At 37.4% G+C, this 21630-nt stretch overlaps 2 protein-coding genes across 4 annotated transcripts in view; both read right to left on the bottom strand.

The window, feature by feature from the left end:
* LOC149610712 (transcription factor GATA-5-like) overlaps positions 1-21630 on the bottom strand; it is a 76304-nt gene that overhangs the window by 28545 nt on the left and 26129 nt on the right. The gene's annotated exons all lie outside the window — the stretch shown is intronic.
* Positions 8-5617, bottom strand: LOC149610713 (uncharacterized). The gene has a single exon (XM_089859568.1). The coding sequence runs from the start codon at positions 5615-5617 to the stop codon at positions 8-10; it is 5610 nt and encodes a 1869-aa protein (XP_089715694.1).

The following is a 21630-nucleotide window of genomic DNA, read 5'->3' as shown; positions in this document are numbered from 1 at the left end:
TTAATTTTCAGTTTAGTTCAAGTGGGTAAAGCAAATTAATTGCCCTTCGAATTATATTTCGATTAGGCAATCTAAGCGCACACGAGCGCACTCTAGCATCCCGCCCCACAAACACTTCTTCTACAATGGCCATCTTCCATTGTTGTCGGGGGAGGTTGGTATCGCTAACCAGGAGGATGTTGCCAGGTTTTATTGAACCTTCCTTATGAAGATCCAGCTTATGAGCTGACGTTAGTTGCAGGAGGTAATCTTGCTTCCACTTCCTCCAAAACTTGTTTAGAAGATTCTCCTGATATTTGAATCTCTTCACTGCGTCGATTCTTTTAAGGCTAGAAGTGGGATCCAACTTCGAATCGGGTGGCAGTGACGTCAGCCGACGTCCAGTCAGGAAATGGGCTGGGGTCAACCCGACTGGCTCTCCTGTTTCGCTATATTGATAGGTTAGCGGTCTCGAATTTATAACCGCTTCAATTTCCGCGAGGACTGTTTGTAACTCGTCGAAGTTTAGCAACGCTTTTCCGAGTGTCTTTTTCAGCGCGATTTTCACTGTTTTAACTTGCCTCTCATAGAAGCCACCCCACCAGGGGGACCTCTCCGCGATAAACTTCCACTCTATACCGTTTTGTCCGAAAAACTCGTATACTTCTTTTTTACTTATGTTTTTCCAAATCGCGATTAGTTCTCTGTTTGCCTTCTTGAAACTTAAAGCGTTATCCGAATACATAGTCTTAATTATTCCTCTGCGTGAAATAAACCTTCTTAACGCTAACATAAATGTCTCGGTGGACATTTCCATAACTAGCTCTAAATGTATAGCCCTTGTTACACCACAGGTAAATAAACAGATATAAGCCTTGGTGGTTGCGTTTTCGTTAGGGTTTCTCTTAATATACAAGGGGCCTGCGAAATCTACCCCAGTAACCTCAAAACTAGCTGATTGCGAAATCCTATCTCTAGGCAAAGGGGCGGTCTGCTCATCTAACGGCTGTGCCTTCCAAATACGGCATGTTAAGCAACGAGCGACTCGTTGTTTAACTTGTTGTCTTCCTTGCAATACCCAATAATTTTCTCTAACTTGAGCCAATGTGTTAGCTAGACCTTGATGGTGAACTCTGGTGTGTGCTTCATCAATTATCAAATCTGTTAATTGGTGTTTCTTTGGCAAGATAATTGGATGTTTCTCGTTATACTCCAGGTCAGATGATCTTTGCAGGCGTCCGCCGACTCTCAATAGACCAGCTTCGTCTAAAATTGGATTGAGGTTTTTAATTTCGGATGGGTAGCCAATCTCTCTCTTTTCTCGCAGGTCTTTAATTTCCTTGTGAAAAACCTCTTCTTGCATTTTCCTTAAGAAATAGTTTTTCGATTCTTGTATTTCTTTCGCTGATAAGGGTTCTACTCTCTTGATGGCGTTTTTCCTTGAGTTGTTAATAAATCTTCTCATCCATGCTAATATACGAACTGGTGTTTTCAGAACGCTGTAATTTTCCAATGATAGTATTGACTCTCCATTTGAAATATTTACCGCTGTCAACGCGCTTTCTTGGTAACTCTTTCTAGTTTCTTGATCTAGATCTAATTCTACCTTTTCTGTATCTGTTAATTCCTTCGCAATTCGGATAGGCCACTCTTCGCGGTTTCTTTCAAGCCATGTTGGTCCTTTCCACCAAATTACCTTGTCTTTTAACTCTGTCAGCTTCATTCCTCTGGTTAGCAAGTCTGCAGGGTTGTCCTTCCCCGCGCAGTGCAGCCATGCCTTAGGCTCTGTTGTATCGTGAATTTCTCGTACTCTATTCGCGACGAATGGTACCCATTTTCGGGATAAGCCATGAATCCAATGAATTACGATGGTGGAATCTGACCATAGGTGAATCTTGTCTTTGGGCGCCTTGAATACTTCGTTTACTCTATTTGTCAATCTTGCCCCAATTAAGGCTCCCATTAACTCTAACCTGGGAAGGGTGATTGACTTCAAGGGAGCTACTCTAGATTTCGACGTAATTAAACACGTCTTTACAGTTCCGTCTCTTGCCGTAGCTCTTGCATATACGACCGCTCCGTAGGCCGCTTCACTAGCATCGCAAAAGCAATGCAGCTCCTTTTCCTCCAGGTCGGCGTCTGTCATATTCAGGAGACAATGACGTGGAAATGAGATTAGTCTTAGATCTGGTATTTCTGATCTCCAATTCTTCCAATCCTTGGCTATTTCCTTGGGTAACGGCGAGTCCCAGCCTACTCCTGATGCCCATAATTGCTGAAAGAGTATTTTTACTCTGATTGAAAAGGGCGTAATCAATCCGAGAGGGTCAAAAATCCTCGCTGATGATTGCAATACGCATCTCTTTGTGTCATTGAATTGTGACATATCTTTGATTAAGGAGTTCACGTCGAAGGTGAAAGTATCTTCTAGGTGGTTCCAACTCATGCCTAGTACCTTTTGCTGCTGTCCAGCACTAGTGATTAAGGCGTTACTCTCTGTTTTGGAGTGATTTTCCCAATTCTCTTCTTCGAACCTTTGTCTCAACTCTTCAGAATTGGTTCTCCACTTTCGTAATCTCATTTTGGCTTCTGCGAAGATTTCTCTAGCTTCTTTAGCTCTCTGGTATGCCTCCAAATGATCGTCCACGGTAGTAATTAAATCGTCAACGTACAAGTCGCTATTAAGTAGTTGACACGTTTCTGGGTATTTATTTACGTAATGGTTTACGTGGAACTTGATTGTGGCCGCTAGGTGGTAAGGACTTGATGTTACCCCGAACAAAACTCTCGTCATTCTGTACGTTATAGTTTGAGCGCTGGATTGCTGGTTTAAAGGGTCGGGATTCCAGAGAAACCTCGTCGCGTTTCGGTCTTCTGGAGCTATAGTAATCTGCAGAAACGCTTGTTCAATATCTGCCGTTATTGCCACTCTTTTCATTCGAAATCGAAGTAAAACTTCGTAGAGGTCTGGATTGAGGTTAGGACCAGGTAGCAAACATTCATTCAAGGACACCTCTCTGTTTTCGTGCGACGACGCGTCGAATACGACTCTAACTTTAGTCGTGAGTCTTTCTTGCTTAATGACTGGTTGGTGCGGAATGTAATACAATGGTTTAGCCTCTGCTTCATCGTCGGGAACTCTCTCTATGATATGCTTCTCTTCATATTCGTCTATGACCTTCTTATAGCTGTCGAATAGGTTAACGTCTCTGCGGAATCTTCTCGATAGAGTTTCTAATCTTTTCTGAGCCATGCGATAATTATTTGCTAAACTTGGTTTGTCTTCTGCCCACGGAAGTCGTACTTGGTACCGTCCTTCTTCCATCTTGATCGTTCGCTCGAAGGTTTGTATAGCTTCCTGGTGTCTCTCGTTTAATTCCTCTTTGCTTGGCTCTATTATTCCTAACGACTCTAAATCCCAGAATGCCTTTAAACTTTCTCCAATATTATTTTCTTCTCTTGATTCCAAGATTAAATTCGTGGCGCTTGTTTCTACTTCTCTCTCTACGTCTGACGTCATGAGTAGACTGGAGCTTGTGGTCGGACCCTGCACCACCCAGCCAAATAACGTCTCCATGGCGACTAATGAGTCGCTTAACCTTTCTACTTTGCTACTAAACACCTTCCAATAGTAATCAGAACCAATTAGCAGTCCAATTTCTGTTTGAAGTGGATAAATATCCGATACATCTTCCGCTAACTTGAGATGTCTCTCTTCTAGATATAATTTAATGTCTCTACTTGGAACTTGTATCTTCGCTGCGCTGATATCCGGTGTCTCAATAGCTTCAATAATGATGGACTGATTATCATGTATGCTTTTTACTTCTAATTGTACTCTCTTTGTTAGAATGGAAGTAGGCTTATTTGCGCCAAAAGGAAAATAATTGAGCTTTATTTCTCCTACTGTGGGTAACTTCAATTTCTCAGAAAGGTCTCTTCTCACAAATGTACGCTGGCTCCCTCCGTCTATTAAGCATCTTGCGACCTCTTGTTTTTCTCTTCCCTTCAGTACGACCGTGGCCGTTTGTAGCAAAATGCTACCGCTAGGGGGTTCGCTCATTCCTCCCTGTACTAGACTATGGCTTCCCGCTTCCTCTGTTAAGGTATTTTGCCCTCTCTCTCCCCTTTTGGCGCTCTCGTCTTTCTCTCTTGCCTCGCATATCGCCGTGTGATGTCGCCTTTGGCAATGATTGCATTGTACTTTCGCTTTGCAGTATTTCGACATGTGATCCGCTCTTAGGCATCGGAAACACCTTCGCTTTCTCTTTAAAACCTCTATTTTTTCGGCTAGTGATTTTCCGTTGCACTCAGTGGCGCTATGAGCTTCGTCGCAAAATGGGCAAATTACTTCTACGCTATTTGACAGAGCCAAGGACGTTGTTTTCTTGGGTCTCTGCTGAAACGAATATTTTTCGTATCCCTTGCTTCTATACTCCTTGGAGGCATTTCTATAATTGTTTTGTTCGCTACTCTCTAAGACTCTTCCGTTCGACCTTGTAAATGCCTGGGCCCTTTCTCTGCTCTCTAACTCTTTCCTGATGAATTCTAATAGATTAGCTACTACTAATTGGTTTGAACCGTCAAGCTTTCTGCTGTATTCTAACGCTAGGTCGTAGGGAATCATCTTTGTGATTGTGTGGTGCAAAAATCCTCCATCTGCCGCTAACCCTAAAGATTCCAAGCTCCTTACTTCAACGATACATTGGTCATAGAATGTACGCAAGGCTGATATGTCGCTAGAACGCGTAACTGGAGCCAAACTGGATATATTGTTCATGTGGGTGCTAATAAGCTTCTCTTCACTCCCAAATTTCTCTAATAGGAGCTCAATTGCCTTATCATAATTTTCTCCAGTTGTGGCTAGACCTGACACGGAACTTGCTGCCAGTCCCTTTATGTACGACTTTAAATATGTAAATTTATCTACCTTTGAAAGCGATCCATTGTCATGAATTGTTATTTTATATAGATCCCAAAAGCTCAACCATTTTCCTGGATCACCATAAAATGCTTCGAGATTTATTTTGGGAAGCTTTAACCGAGACGCGAGTCCGCTATTATACCCGATCGCGATTCCGTTATTAGTCCCGCTCGAAGGTCCTTGATTTTGAATCACGACACCTTGTTGACTTCCGGCGCTTTGCTGTTGACCTCCGGCGCTTTGGTGTTGGTTTCCGGTGCTCTGCGGTTGATTTCCGGTGCTCTGCGGTTGATTTCCGGTGCTCTGTGGTTGATTTCCGGCGCTTTGCTGTAGGATTCCGGTGCCTGTAGGGGTATTATATCCCGTCGGTGTAGCATTGATCGCATTTGCACCCGTTATTAAGGTAGAAGCTGATGATTCTATATGTTCTTCGATGGTATTCTCAGCTTGGTCTCTGCAGTCATTAATCTCGTCTTCATACTTTAGGACACTCTGTAGTTCGTTGTCTAATTCCTCTATAGTCGTCAGTTCATACACCATTTTGTCCAATTCTTTTAATTCTTCTTCTCTGTTTCGAAGATGGGCTAAGTCTTTTTGTAAACTTCTTACATCTGGTGCGCTCTTTGCAAGTTCATTATTAATCTTCGTTATGTATTTGGTCACTGACGATCGCTTTGACGCACGAACCTTCTTTAATCGCTCTAAACTTTCCATTTTTGTTCACCTCTGTTGACCGATTAAACTAACTTTATCTAAATTTTCAACGCTTAAGTACCGAATTTTCTCTATCTATTTAACTGTCCCGGGTTTCGGCACCATAAAATAACTCATAAACTCTTTGGTTATTTTAACTAAGGCTCTGGTTTGGACTTAAGTTAAATAAAAACTCGGATTTAGAAATTAAGAAAAAATAGTTTAATGGAAAAAAATGGAGATCGAACTTGTCGCTCTGGTTTCTCTTTATGCACTGAAGTTTTTTCCCTCCAAAATCTCTCTCGTTTTTCATCCTTTTACCTGGGAGGGGCTAGACCCCACACCGCGATAAGTTTCTCTTTCTTTTTGGGTTTTGAAAACTTTCCCCAGATTCTCTACTTTTCTCTACTTTTTCGCTGAGTCACAAGCAACAAGTTCGATAAGACACAATTACAAGTTTTACAAAATAAACAATATAAACAAAATAAACTCTAAATCCCCACAGTTATTAATTTTATCTTTATTAGCTACTCCTACGCCTCAGGCATCTCTGTGAAGAGAACTCCGAACCAGGGTCTACCTTTACTGTCAAGTTGTAATGTCCTCGCAGGGAGCCCAGCCAAAACTATATATTCCCTACAGGAAAAATTTGATTTTTCCCCCCGGAATTTTAGGATTATATAGGAGAAAAAACCTTTTTATAGGAAAATATGGGAATAAAAAATGCTTATATATAATACTATTGCGGCTTAAACTATGAAGAAAAATTTCAAGAATTAACTTTCAAAAGAGGAACTTAATTAAAATATAATATATAAAAAATCCTGAGCAAGCGAAGCGAGCTTCCCAATTTCGTTGTCTAGTCAAAAATGATCTCAATAAGAGAGATAAATTTTGATAAATTTGTCAAAAAAAAATATAGGATATTACAGGACCTTTCATGAAATAATAGGACGGGTTCAAAAATAAAGGATTTTATAGGAAATATAGGACCACTGGGCGCCCTTTCCTCTCTGTAGTGAGACCTAACTGGTTCAGCCTAAAATAATAAATTACTTTTGTATTTGAAATGTAAACAAGACATTAATTTCCCTTATAAATAGAAGTAATTGAAACTTATCACCCCTATTTTGATGACGAAGATTTAAGAAGGATTTTCGATATTGACCAATAAGCAGGCAACGAAGCTACATGTACTTTTTTGATATCTGTTTTGTAAGAAACCAATATAACACATAGTGTATAATTCTGTTTCCTAATAAACTACTCTCGGGTGTAAGTTTACATTTTGAAATTGCTCCAACATCGAAACACAAGACATTCTCTACTTGATTTAGATAACGAGAGTTGGTGCAAGCAGGAATGTTTTTCCGTGCATTTAAAATGTATGGAGCTGGTTTGATTCTGAACTGTATAAGAGGCCGAGGTCGTCGCCATTGCTATGAATCAAGTGTATAGTGACTGTTTTTTTGTGAGACCATGTTACGAGTCGCACGGAGGACTGAAGTGAATTATTTTGAAGTAATAGAACTTTTAGAAAATCGACGTTCGACTGTAAATTATGTTAAACCAGGGATAGATTTAATTTTAGAAGTTGGAATGGAGAACGGTTAGTATTTACTTTAGTCCGACTCATAGCCCAGTATTGAGCCCCTCCCTCTAATACGTAACGAAAAGTTTAAATTACCTTATTGGTTCACTTTAACTACGTTTTGATGACGTTGCTGACGGAAAATACGTAATTCCTTTTTACCTCCATCGCTATGACCCACCTCTTCTTTCATACCCCTCCGTCCTGTGGAAGGGGGTCTGGGACTTTGACGCGCGCCAGATTACTCTGTTCTCCATTCCTATTTCTAAAATTAAATCTATCCCTGGTTGAACTCATCGTTTTGGGGGAACAATTCTTCGTATTGATTGCAAGTTCGAAAAAAACAAAGACTTTCTGTTTGATGGTTTCAAATTAATTCACTACGCAGCTACTGGAAGTCGAAGAAGATTTTTTTAGTTTGCGTGACTTGCTATCTAGAGCTTTATTTAACGAGGGATAAAGGGTGGGATTAGATTAATAGTAAACCGCGTAAATAATTCTCTAGTTTGAGTTGGACTATACACTAGCGGTGCCAATTGCAGTAGAGATGGCCCCTGGCGCATTTTAACCCCAAGTAGTTAGAGTCCTAAAATTTGGCATTTAAAGAGATAATGAAATGGAAAAACAACCATCCATTAACTATGCATAAATTTTCAAAGTTTCAAAGTTTGATATTTTGAGATATGGCGGTTCTTCCCCTGGGCGTTGGTTTCTCGGCAAATATTTAATGGAATGGTCTATTTAAAAATGGTTCTATGGTCATTTCAATCGCCCTCAAACGCTCTTTAAAATAAAAAGGAATAATGAACGAAATGAGATTATTAAAGCTGCAAACTCAACTAATAAAATATAGTTTTTCAACTTCAAATAATCGAATTAACTTTCATATCTCTTGTATCTTTATTTAAAACCACATCAGTCTCATCATAAGTTTATAAGATAGTTTCCATACATAAGTGTGACACTTCCTATACTTCGTAATGCTAGAGACTTACTGAGAGCTGGTTCGAGAACGACGCGAGAATTGACTTCACTCGATTATGCCGTCCATCTTCCTCTTTAGTTTGTACTGAGCCTTTGACAGCGTCTCAGCAGTCTTCGCTTTACGAGAATCTGTGACGTTTCACCTACGTCACTTCATAACAGTAGTGACCAACTTATGGAATATATCTTATAAACTTGGTTTTATGAACCTAAACAAAAATCTCCAAAGAAACACCTTATCAACTCGTTCCATTCATGAGACTCAAGACACCTGAAACTTGATGATAGAATAGCCTACTGGAGCTTTTAAAGTACTTTGTTTTAATGTAAATAAGTTAATTGTTCTAAAAAAATAAAGAATTTTTCAAGAGTTTAATTTTAGTAAAATGCTAATTTGGAATAGATTTTATTTGGACGAGACACTATGCCTTTAATGTTCTTTTTTCGTTTGCTCCGTAAGACCATATAGCAGCACGAAGGTGAATAATGTAAAGCACGTCTCAATCCTAAGCCCTCATAATCCTATAAAATCGTAGTTGGATACGACAATAAAATGCTGGCTAGCTTTGCAGGACTTCTCTTTAATTCTTTAAGCCATAAAAATAATACACAGAATTTGATACTGGTCGTGTTTTTTCTTGATCCTTAGAAGTTAATAACAATTTTGTGTCGAGGAATGTGCGTGGCGTCGCCTGCGCTGCCTACGACATTAACCGCCCTCACTATTGTTCCAACTTTAAAAACTATCCTAAATTTAAGTTCTAAAATTTATTTCCTAATCGTACTGACTTTCTCTTATCTTTTTTTCTTTGATATAAAGTTGCCTCCCTTTTATATTAATGTCAAGTTTGGTTAGGGAAGGCTGCTATATAGGTTACGATTTATAATCTTTATTGCTCTTTAGTTACGACAGTTTCCGGTTAATAAGCGAGCTATTTTATATTTGGCCCTATTTGTTAGCAAAGGGCGTAATTAATTATTTCCCTCTGCCATCTCCAGTGTTACAGGAATGAAAACCACTTTCTAACTTCTACTCCTAGTTGATGAATATTCAGATTAGTATTTTGTAAACATTGGTAAATTAGCTCTTGTCATCTTAAATTTTAAGCAGTTAATCTTAAATTTTAAGCAGTTAATCTTAAATTACTAACAAGTATGGTAGGATTTGTTCTCCATTGGAATTATGGTAAATGGCGATTGAAAGATCTAATATTTCCAATATTGCATGAGCAAATAATGCCTAAAATGCTTAGGTTATACAAAAATATTATATGAATTTCAACTCTAAAACTCATTAGACCAGTTTTGAGAATTCAACCAGTTCAAAAAACAGTTCTATAATGTGTAAATATAATTTTCTAAAACTTTATCCACGGAAATTTATACTTTCTAGTTCATTAGCTTTCTATAGGCGTATGTGTTACAAAAAAGGTACTGGATCGAAAATTGGACGTTGCATCTCAATTTGAACAATTCATAACTAAGTTCCATATTGCGTAAGTATATTTGTCTAAAACTTAATACAGCGACATTAATAATTTTTAGTTCAATAAGGCGTATCTTTTACCAAGAAAGATGTATTAAAAATTGGACATAGCATCCTAACTTGATCAATTAAAAACTGGATTTTTATCAGGAATTTACTGTTTCATTTTGAATCCAGATGAATATGATGATTTCCAGATATACCTTAAAATTTTATTTGTAAATTAAACAACGTTTGTTTTTTCCCAAACCGAATAAGCACATCGGTACAAATATGATACCAAATAACAAAAAGTGATCCATAAACGGTGTTCTCTTTTACATAATTAATTTGATCTTACTGTTTCGAATAAGCAATAATTTCTTAATAACAGGATAACTCTAATAGTGAATGAATAAGACCGATTTGAATCTGTTTTTTTTTTACTTGGAAATTTACATTGTCCACAATACTTTATACCCGTTAAAATAATAATTATTAATTCCGACTTCTATTAATTCCATCTTCCACAATAGCAGAAGATTAACCAGTTTATCCCCTTTATAAAGTAATATTAAACGTACTACAACTATTGATTTAATTAATTCACTCTACATTTAGCATGTGTATCTTTTAATGACCATACATTTTATTATAATTTATAATTCTTTACGTTTCGAATATGTCTCTTCTATTTTAGTGGCCGGAATTGTTATTATTCTGAGAGAGCGGTAGCTCTCTTAGATAAGACTTCATACTGATCTTAATGTATAAGGAGGGTTTTTTGTTTGGATGTAGTTTTTTTTGTGTTGTGTTAACTGTTCTGAAAAAATTCCACAGAACTACAATCCGGGTCCTTAATATGTAGTTAAACTTTCAAAGGGATTCATCTAATAGTTTATTTTATAAAAAATAAAGTTGCTAAGGGTGGTTTTCATTTCCATAAAATTAATCAGCCTTTTCGGCAAAAAACTGGAAAATTCCCATAGAAATAACATGGGAATTTTTATAAAAAAGGTCAAATTGTGGAACGTATATAACAAAAACTATACATTTCTTAGGATTGAAAACGGTTTTAAATGAACATATGATCTTTATTTTAGGTCCTTTTCTACTCTTTATTTCGAAAAATTAAGTTTAAGTATGTTTAATTTTAATTTTTCAAATATACCTCGATTTGCGATTTTTCAATGATACACTGTTTTATTTGAAATTGACAACACATTGGAAACTCGCCTTTTTTAGTGGTTTATTTTTGCATTCCTATTGGAGCGATTCTATTTGAAGCCTTGTGGATGAAATGGTCTATTGAAGGTTAAATAAGCTATGATGGAATGGTCTTCTGAAATGTGGGTTCTCGTGGGTGCTTGTAGGTACTTGTGGATGCTTATAGGTACTTGTGGGTACTTGTAGGTAGTTGTGGGTGCTTGTAGGTACTTGTGGATGCTTATAGGTACTTGTGGGTACTTGTAGGTAGTTGTGGGTGCTTGAGGGTGCTTGTGGGTACTTGTGGGTGCTTGTGGATGCTTGTGGGTGCTTGTGGGTACTTGTGGGTGCATGTGGGTGCTTGTAGGTACTTGTGGGTGCTTGTAGGTACTTGTGGGTGCTTGTAGGTACTTTTGGGTACTTGTGGGTGTTTGTAGGTACTTGTGGGTGCTTGTGGGTGCTTGTAGGTACTTGTGGGTGCTTGTAGGTACGTGTGGGTACTTGTGGGTGTTTGTAGGTACTTGTGGGTGCCAGTAGGTACTTGTGGGTGCTTGTAGGTATTTGTGGGTGCTTGTAGGTACTTGTGGGTGCTTGTAGGTACTTGTGGGTGCTTGTGGGTGCTTGTGGGTGCTTGTGGGTGCTTGTAGGTGCTTGTAGGTACTTGTGGGTGCTTGTAGGTACTAGTGGGTGCTTGTAAGTACTAGTGGGTGCTTGTAGGTACTAGTGGGTGCTTGTAGGTACTTGTGGGTACTTGTAGGTACTTGTGGGTACTTGTAGGTACTTGTGGGTACTTGTGGGTACTTGTAGGTACTTGTGGGTACTTGTGGGTACTTGTGGGTACTTGTGGGTACTTGTGGGTACTTGTAGGTACTTGTGGGTACTTGTGGGTACTTGTGGGTACTTGTGGGTACTTAAAGGTACTTGTGGGTACTTGTGGGTACTTGTAGGTACTTGTGGGTACTTGTGGGTAATTGTAGGTACTTGTGGGGGCTTGTAGGTACTTGTGGGTGCTTGTGGGTGCTTGTAGGTACTTGTAGGTACTTGTGGGTACTTGTAGGTACTTGTGGGTACTTGTAGGTACTTGTAGGTACTTGTGGGTGCTTGTAGGTACTTGTGGGTGCTTGTGGGTACTTGTGGGTGCTTGTGGATGCTTGTGGGTGCTTGTGGGTACTTGTGGGTGCATGTGGGTGCTTGTAGGTACTTGTGGGTGCTTGTGGGTGCTTGTAGGTACTTGTAGGTACTTGTGGGTGCTTGTAGGTACTTGTGGGTGCTTGTAGGTACTTGTGGGTGCTTGTGGGTGCTTGTGGGTGCTTGTAGGTACTTGTGGGTGCTTGTAGGTACTTGTGGGTGCTTGTAGGTACTTGTGGGTACTTGTGGGTACTTGTGGGTACTTGTAGGTACTTGTGGGTACTTGTAGGTACTTGTAGGTACTTGTGGGTACTTGTGGGTACTTGTAGGTACTTGTGGGTACTTGTAGGTACTTGTGGGTGCTTGTAGGTACTTGTGGGTGCTTGTAGGTACTTGTGGGTGCTTGTAGGTACTTGTGGGTGCTTGTAGGTACTTGTGGGTACCTGTTGGTGCTTGTGGGTACTTGTAGGTACTTGTGGGTACCTGTTGGTGCTTGTGGGTACTTGTAGGTACTTGTGGGTGCTTGTAGGTACTTGTGGGTGCTTGTAGGTACTTGTGGGTGCTTGTAGGTACTTGTGGGTGCTTGTAGGTACTTGTGGGTACCTGTTGGTGCTTGTGGGTACTTGTAGGTACTTGTGGGTGCTTGTAGGTACTTGTGGGTGCTTGTAGGTACTTGTGGGTACCTGTTGGTGCTTGTAGGTACTTGTAGGTACTTGTGGGTGTTTGTAGGTACTTGTGGGTGTTTGTAGGTACTTGTGGGTGTTTGTAGGTACTTGTGGGTGTTTGTAGGTACTTGTGGGTGTTTGTAGGTACTTGTGGGTGTTTGTAGGTACTTGTGGGTGTTTCTAGGTACTTGTGGGTGTTTGTGGGTACTTGCCCCGGGTGTTTGTGGGTACTTGCCCCGGGTGTTTGTGGGTACTTGCCCCGGGTGTTTGTGGGTTCTTGCCCCGGGTGTTTGTGGGTTCTTGCCCCGGGTGTTTGTGGGTTCTTGCCCCGGGTGTTTGTGGGTTCTTGCCCCGGGTGCTTGTGGGTACTTACCCAAACTTTTAATGATTTACGTTTTTTTTTGAAGTATCATTATAAATAAATGTCTGATTGAGCTAAAGTTATGGTCCCCTTTATAATTATATATGTTTCTGCTTAGTGCAGATTTTGAAAATGTAAAACTGTTTCTTAACATCCTTAATTAAAATGAAGACTGAAGGAACAGATATTAATCAAAAATGTCTTGATTAGAATCAAGTCCTAAAAAGTATCGATAAGACTGAGCTTATCACTTGACTGAAGGATCAGATATTAATTTTTCTTTTTAATTGAAACTTAAAGGCATGCTTAAGAAAAAACAACGTTCCATTACCGTTTTCCGTTGAAATAACTTATTTTACAGGCAATCAATTTCAAAAATTTACTTATCTCGGGTTTTCGGGCACAATTCCATTCCCCCAAAACATTTTATCATTACATTAATTACTTTTTAGAGATAACGTGTCAAAATAAGCTTTAAAACAATAAAAAATTGAATGAGCGGTCTGTTTAGCCATGACCAAAACCTTCAAGTGTTGCTAATGTTAGAAAGTGGATTTTCCCACTTCCATTTTAAAAATTTGCCGCATTTCCCACACCCCCTCTTTTTACAGTCATATTTATCTGGACTATTTTATCATACTAAGTTTAATATGGAATATCACTCCGCATGGTTTTGACAATATGTACAAATGCTATAGAGCTTTAAAATTCTCAAAATATGCTTTCTTTTTTTTTCAGTGCCAAACTTAAAATCACCGAATTTATTTCAAAATGTCGCTTGAAATTATTAAACCGGATAAAATTTTCGAAAATGCACTAATTTTAACTGTGCAGTTAAAATTAGTGCATTTTCGAAAATTTTGCACTATTAACCCTTGAACAGGAAAATTCCGACATTTCATTGATCTCGGAAAAATATTACTTTTTACCCACAGAGCCTAAAACCAAACCTAAATTTCCCACTATGTGGGAAATTACCCACACATGGGCAACACTGCTTTAAAAACTTACAACAAGCACCCTTTCGAGACATAATCTGAACAAATTAGTGCTTAACACGCTAATAGTACGACCACGGAGAATTTATGTAAACTGTAGTTGAAATATATTCATGTGCGACCTGCGGCACTGAATGGTCTCTAACCATTGTTTGAAACTAGAGAGAAAAATAGTGAGCAGCATTAATCATGTCCTGAGCTATGAGAATGAACAGTATGACTGTTGACTGAAGTACACTAGACATTACATCATTTTGCATAACCACGAGTAAAAATCTAACTGTCCCTACTTAATTTTCCGCCATTGTTTTAAAACTTATCCACTGCGAAGCATGCAGGGCACAAATGGGGGAACCTTTTAAAACTCAATGTCATACACGTACTCTCTCAAAAGTAATTAATGTAATGATAAAATGTTTTGGGGGAATGGAATTGTGCCCGAAAACCCGAGATAAGTAAATTTTTGAAATTGATTGCCTGTAAAATAAGTTATTTCAACGGAAAACGGTAATGGAACGTTGTTTTTTCTTAAGCATGCCTTTAAGTTTCAATTAAAAAGAAAAATTAATATCTGATCCTTCAGTCAAGTGATAAGCTCAGTCTTATCGATACTTTTTAGGACTTGATTCTAATCAAGACATTTTTGATTAATAATAAGCTTGACTTCAAATAGCTAATCAGAAATTCAAACAATAAGAAAGGAAATCTTTGTCCTTATCTTTTCTTTTCTTTACACCAATTAAACTCATACGAATTTTTACCTTCGTTTCAAAGAGCAATAAATTTAGAATCTGGAGACAAAAAATTAAAATAGAAAGAAATTTTGCCCTCCCCCATTACCTATAATCATTTCGAAATGGTGAGAAATTCAAAGATTTTGCTTGATGAAACTGAAGGGCTCGGGAAGGATAGTATTTACCATTTAAAAGAAAACCTAAGAAGCATTCTTTATATTTACATAAAAAGAAATTATTGTTATGTCACAGGAAATTTGTGTATTATCTTACCTTTAAGTATTGAGTTGGAAAGGAGTTGCGCTGTCCTTAAATAGGGGGAGTTGATAAAGTCACAAATTATTAACAATATTCTAGGAGACGCTAACTACCTTAGATAAAACCTGATGACGACTTTAATGTAAAAGGATGGTTATTTGACTGAATTTAACTTTTTTTGCATTGCGTTTACTGTTTTAAAAACATACACAGAACTTAATGTGTGCTAAAAATTTCAGAGGGATTCTTCTGATAGTTTATTTTTAAAAATGTTGCTAAGGGTAGTTTTCATTTCCATAAAAATAATCACAGATTTTGATGGAAAACTGAACCCCCCCCTCCCCCCACAAAAACATATTTGAAATCGTTTACAATTACCAGACCTAACCAATGACGTAGTAATTCTTGAAACGTTTTAAACGCGGGGCGTATTATTGTTGACAAAACGTGGAAAATCTTTTAGTACGTTTGCATTAAGCCAAAGCGGGATTAGACTGTAAAGTATGAATAGCGAGCTGTCACACAGGAAAGAATATTAGCTTATGGGGGTCACGAGCTGGCTTTTTGATTGTGGCTTCATAACGCTTCTCATGTCGTGGTCCGGCTTCCGAATTACCTGCGCACGCTTTTCTTACTTTTCTTTCCTTCGCCGATGGAAAGATAAATGGGTACTTGACTTAGCCACTCATGTGACTACCCGGGAGAGTTTAAGATTATTCCCTCTACTTTTTTCGTCCCCCTTCTTTTGAATCGCTATCGTTTATTTTGATTTACCTAATCTGAAGTACCTTGTCCCAGAAATCATCGACCTTCAAAGTTCATGTTTTACCTTGTCTTCATTTTTTGAAATGTATAACTGGGCTTTCTTAAACGAAAACCCTCATTTTAATGTCTATTTTTAAAGTAATGAAATTGTCGCAGGAACATTATAAAACATAACTTGCTTCACTAATTTAGAGTTCCAAATGTGGTTAGTAATCAGTGTAGTAAAACGTCAAAAAGTCACAAGGAATGGATTAAAAGAAGCTAAGCCTTAGTTTCTATTAAAAATCCGTACCTGTGTTCAAACATGGACCATCAATCTAGAGGGACCAGAAACAGGGAGTTTTAATCTGCTTACGTCTGTTCGCAGTTGCCCGCCAATTTTCGCGGGTACGTGCGCCGCGGTATAACGTAATGGTTTTTGGGAATGGTAGAAAATGTTTGTCTTTACATTTTATTTTCCTTGAATCACTTTTACAATTTCCAAGCGCGCAAATTCTTATTTTCCACATTTTAAATTACTTTATTAAACTCTACTTTTAAATAGACGCAAAAAAAAAATTAACATTTGGCTCAAGGCTTAGCGAAACCAGACCAAGCGGCCAGTTTAATTGTTTACGTTGTACCGCCTTCTTCAAGCCCTTGTCGTCTGCTAGCTTTTTTTCTTCTTTATTATTATTTGGGACACTTTAGCAAGAAAACGTTAACATGGGATCCGCCATTAAGATTCTAGTCCATTATATGGAAGGTACGTGGTTCGAACCGATAACTAACATGACCGCGAATATTCTGGCCGATTATTGAAGTTTCTGTTGTACAGATGGCGCCGCTGCAAACCGTGAAAAAATACGTTGCTGTAGATAATGTAACGTATTATTAATTCAAAAACCAAGGCTATTATGTGCTTTGGGGAGAAGTGGTTCTTTTGGGTTTTTTGCGTTATATGACAATTGTGATTTAATTTATTCGCTTTAAGATGTATGGGAATTGAAACAGGTTAATTTTGAAAATTAAATATTTCAAGCGTAAAATGTCTCACATAAATTGTACGATGCCTAAATTTTGTGAGTAATTAGGAGTAATGAAGCCTTTTTAAAGATTTGGCTGTCAAGAATTTTCGCAAAGACTAGGAAATCCTGGTAGTGGGTTTTATATTTCTTTTGGGCATACGACGGACGGAGCTCGCGGCACACTTCCGATCAATCAGTCGCGGTTTGTTACTCAATAATATTATAAAAAGATTCTCTCGGCTCGTATCGCGTAGCGTTGATCTTATCGAAGAAAACTATTTTGTAATTTTGTCTTCTCTTCCGTGAATAAATCCGGTTTACTCTTAAATCGTGTTGATATTTCTATCAGACTCGGGTTTACCAACTTCGAGACTTTTCCCTCCCCAATATTTGTTAATAGAAAAACAAAGTGAAAACTTACCTAGACGTCCTTGCCGAAAGGACAGTTTTAGGGGGGGGGGACGGGAGGCTTAGCTTTATATTTGATGTGCCGGCAATAAATGTCAACAATATAAAATCCGATTATATATAATATCAAATCCGATTAAATAACAATTTTTTACAACGAATGATCAAAAATACAGTGTGGAACATATGTGACTAACACTCGTGTGTCTAAATGTCGCAATACTGTCTTCGAAAGAAGTCTATGTACTAAATGGCACACCGTTGAAACTGAGTTGACAAATCTAAACATAATTTAGAAAATTATTTTGTTTGCCAATCACAATGTGTTCAAGAATTTTACCGAACTGCTTGGTTGATATAGGAGATGTGGAATTAATGTAAATATTAAAAAATTTACATGATAAATTACTAAAACATTACCGAATTAAATTTTGCGAAAACTAAAATTCTGTCGGTAATTTATTTTCTCACGTGTATATATTGTCTATCTAACTGGCACGTTGAATTATCAGCGCTTTAGGCCTAGTTTACATTCTTTTAGGAAAAACTGGACTCCAAAGTAAAATATGCTAACATTATAGTCTCTGGCAGTCTAGTACAATTAGTTTTACTCAAAATGTTTTAACTCTGAGCCGCAAAATTTGGAAAACCATTGTACAATTACGGTGTTCGGTAATTTACGGCGGTCTTTGGTAAATTACCATTGCACGATTACGGTTTTCGGTAATTTAGGCAGTAAACTACCATTGTAAAATTACAGTATTCGGTCATTTAAGGTGGTGTTTGGGAAATTACCATTGTGTAATTACGGTTTTCGGTAATTTACGGCGGTGTTTGGTAAATTACCATTCTAAACATACGGTTTTCGGTAATTTACGGTGGTGTTTTGTAAATTACCATTGTACAATTACGGTTTTCGGAAATTTACGGCGGTGTTTGGTAAATTACCGTCTCACATCTCTAGCTGATTTCAGTAACATCAAGGAAATAATTTAGATACGAACCGGTTAACGTATGACTGTTAAAAAAGTCCATTCTAGACCAGTAACATTTTAGCTTTACCATCTTTATGAATTTGAAAGATTTTTCTAAAAAAACCAGTAGACTGAAAGACAATTTAATGTTTTGTGTCTACAAAGACAGGGTCACTTACCAATATTCAGTTCTTTAAAACACACGGGAAATATATAGGTAGCTTAGAAAATAGCCTTAGATAGCTAAAAACTGGAAGCAAGAAATCTTTGCTTCCTCGTGTAGTAATTAATTAGAACCTGACTAGAATATGAATAATTATAAATAATAAGTAACACAAAATAAACAATTAAGGGAAAAGGTCAATACAATTAAGAAGATTTATTGGTTTTACATAAGATACATAGTTTGTCGGATGTAGTTTTTAAAATAATTTTTGTATTATAATTTTGAAATTTAGCCAGACTTAGTATCAGATTTCAAATGTTATGATGGATTGAAAAGTAATTAGGCGGCTCGGTTCAAAATAAAGTGTTTTATAAACTGACTCTAAAAATATCCAAGGCGAAGATTCCAGTTTCTTCATATTAGCTATTAATTTGATACTCATTTATCTTAATTAATTTAAATAACGCCCATGCATGTTTTATTTTTTAAACATTTAGTGAAGGACTTTTTTCTGGTGTGGCTGCTCAAACTGGTTGTTTCAACTTTAATAACGCATGTCTTTAAAAGGACTTCACAGTGCATGGTTGAAAGCATAGAAATTTTATATCACAATTAGCCATGCTGTTGAATTTAAAATCCTTAAAGGGAGGGTGAAAAGGAAAATTATTTAATTTTTATTGATTCTTCTCCTAATTATAAGACCCATCTGCATATAGGAAAATATGCAGGAAACACCTCTAAATGGCTTTTAAATACAAATTTGTTTGAAATTTCAAAGATAAATTAAAATTTGTTTGAAATTTCATAGATAAATTCAAATTTGTTTGAAATTTCATAGATAAATTCAAATTTGTTTGAAATTTCATAGATAAATTCAAATTTGTTTGAAATTTCATAGATAAATTCAAATTTGTTTGAAATTTCATAGATAAATTCAAATTTGTTTGAAATTTCATAGATAATTTCAAATTTGCACCTCAGACCAATCGCTTAACGCCCTGCCTTCTTGTTAACAAACTTCCCGGGGCACGTTATATGTTGAATGAAATTTAGAGCGAGATTTGATTAAAATTGCGCGCGATGTGACAATCATGGCGCGGTATATAGAGTGTGTCGAGCAAATTTTGTAGACAAGAAGGCAGGGCGTTACGCGATTGGTCGGAGGTCCAAATTTCAAATAATCTATGAAATCTCAAACTAGTTTGAATTTTAAAATCATTCCGAGATATTTACTGGATGTTTCAGTGCCTATAGTCGGTGTTATAGTTAGTGGAAAAACGATAAAAATCACTTTGTTTTCCTTTTCACCCTTCCTTAGAATACCAGATTTTTATAGTAAAGAAAATATAGAGTGGCGTAATTGCATAAGTAAAAAAGTACTTGACCTTTTTTGGGTAAACGGAGCAGTGGTTATATTTGAGGCCTTGGGCGCATGCGATATATCAGGTATGTGATTAAGCACGGAAGAAAAGTATATTAGGTTTTTACAGGTGCTGACTAATGGTGTGTTTGGGATAAGTCAACACCTGCGGACACAGGGTATTCGGCACCGAATTGCGTGGGCAGTCTGCCACAAAGTCCCTTATTCCGCTTTTTCTACAACACGAATAGCTTACAGGAGTGCGGCAAGTCAAGACTGCTTGTGATAAAGATAGGTTCAGTTCAGTTCCAAGTGGCGCTAGCCATTAGCCCTGTCACAAAAGCGGTTCTGTGAAATCACGGTTTGAGCAAATTCCTACAACTCTATTTTCAAAATTATTTGAGATATATCTCCAAAAAGGAAGAAACTTCAATTACACAACTTAATCAAGATACATTAATGACAGTTGACAGCCGTTAATCCGAGGTATGAGACCTGTCTAAAGAGTTGACGACAGAGTAAGAACATTGCAAGCGAATATAATTGTTATATAAGGGTGTATTTCTTAACTCACTGCAATGAGGTTATCTATGGCAAAACGTTGTGCTAATTAATAATTTCTGTTCAAATGGAATGCACTAATTTCTGCTTGAAAGCTATGGCGATGCTAGGAAAGATGTGAAATGTAAAAAGACCACTCTAGAGGCAGCTCCGAGATCTTTTACTTCATTTACAAGGTCGAACTCTGCTTCCTTTTTGTCCTATACGTGCATTTCACCAGAACTTCTATATTTAAATGCTTCTGATGCATGATGCGGTCAGAGATGACAATGTATCAAGTCACTCTTATGTCCGACACACGAATAAAATCCATATTCAAGAAAGTTGAAGGAAAATTTCAGTTAACATAACATTATAACTTAAAACAAAGGCCTTTTTCTAAAAATAAAATCAAATTTATTAAAAACCTAAATGTTCTCTTATTACAAATTAATTAGCATTTAATTAGTCTTAAAACCGAGGGCTCTTGTGCCGCCATTGGTTTAGTGGCGTCTGCTAGCCCGAACCTCTTACCCCTACGGGATTGGTTGAATTCTCACAGGCTAAGAGAGGTAAGGGTAAGAGCAAGGTTCGGGTTAGCAGACGCCACTAAACCAATGGCGGCACAAGAGTCCTCGTTTTTAAGAGTAATTAAATGGTAATTATTTTCTAAGAGAGATATTTTTAATTATTATTATTTTTCCTTTTATATTTAGAAAAGGCCGTTCATTTAAGGTATCTGACATTTCCTTTTACAAAATTTTACTTGCTCTAGTGTAAGAGATCGAAAATGACCGAGGATCTTAAAATAGGATTTATGAAACTCAAGGCGATGTTTATTGGTCTACGATCTTTTCAATGAAAAAGTTTTCAATGAACTATTTTTTAGTTACGAGCTGCAACGGCCAGGGTGAAAACCTTGAGCGGATGCAAGTTTCTGGGTTGAGGTGTGTGAAGTATTTCAAGATTGATGTGTTGATGGACTTCGAGTAGGTCACCCCCATACAGAACTAGGCCTTTTGTATAATGTAGCATTTTTGTGTTTTTTAAAGGGCCGTAAGACCGAAGCTTAATTTTGGAGGTGAGTTGAAAAGAGCTTCTTGATTTTCCCAACCATTTCAATTTTATTACCCTTTTTTATATTACTACTTAATTCATTTTTAAAAGATCCATGTCTCTAGAAAACCGTATTTAAAACTGAACTACAATTAAGACTGAAAACGGTGAATGGGACACATTATTTCAAACCGCACCATTTAAATCAAATTTAATTTCCAACTAGGGTAACTGTATGCTGCTTAGATGCTTTGGCTGCCGAGATAAAGATATCCTTATAATTAAAATTGGATATCGTTATACACAAAGAATGAATATCTCCTTAACACCTAAACTGTGAATTTTTCTTATGGAACCTAGATAAAGTG

The sequence above is a fragment of the Phalangium opilio genome, unplaced genomic scaffold (assembly GCF_054372755.1).
Source record: "Phalangium opilio isolate 3A_F unplaced genomic scaffold, DU_Popi_V2 ptg000329l_1, whole genome shotgun sequence".
NCBI lineage: Eukaryota > Metazoa > Arthropoda > Arachnida > Opiliones > Phalangiidae > Phalangium > Phalangium opilio.
This window is presented reverse-complemented; position numbering and strand designations above follow the sequence as displayed.

Coding starts and splice junctions, on each gene's coding strand:
- LOC149610713 (XM_089859568.1), bottom strand. CDS start 5,617: ATGGAAAGTTTAGAGCGATTAAAGAAGGTTCGTGCGTCAAAGCGATCG.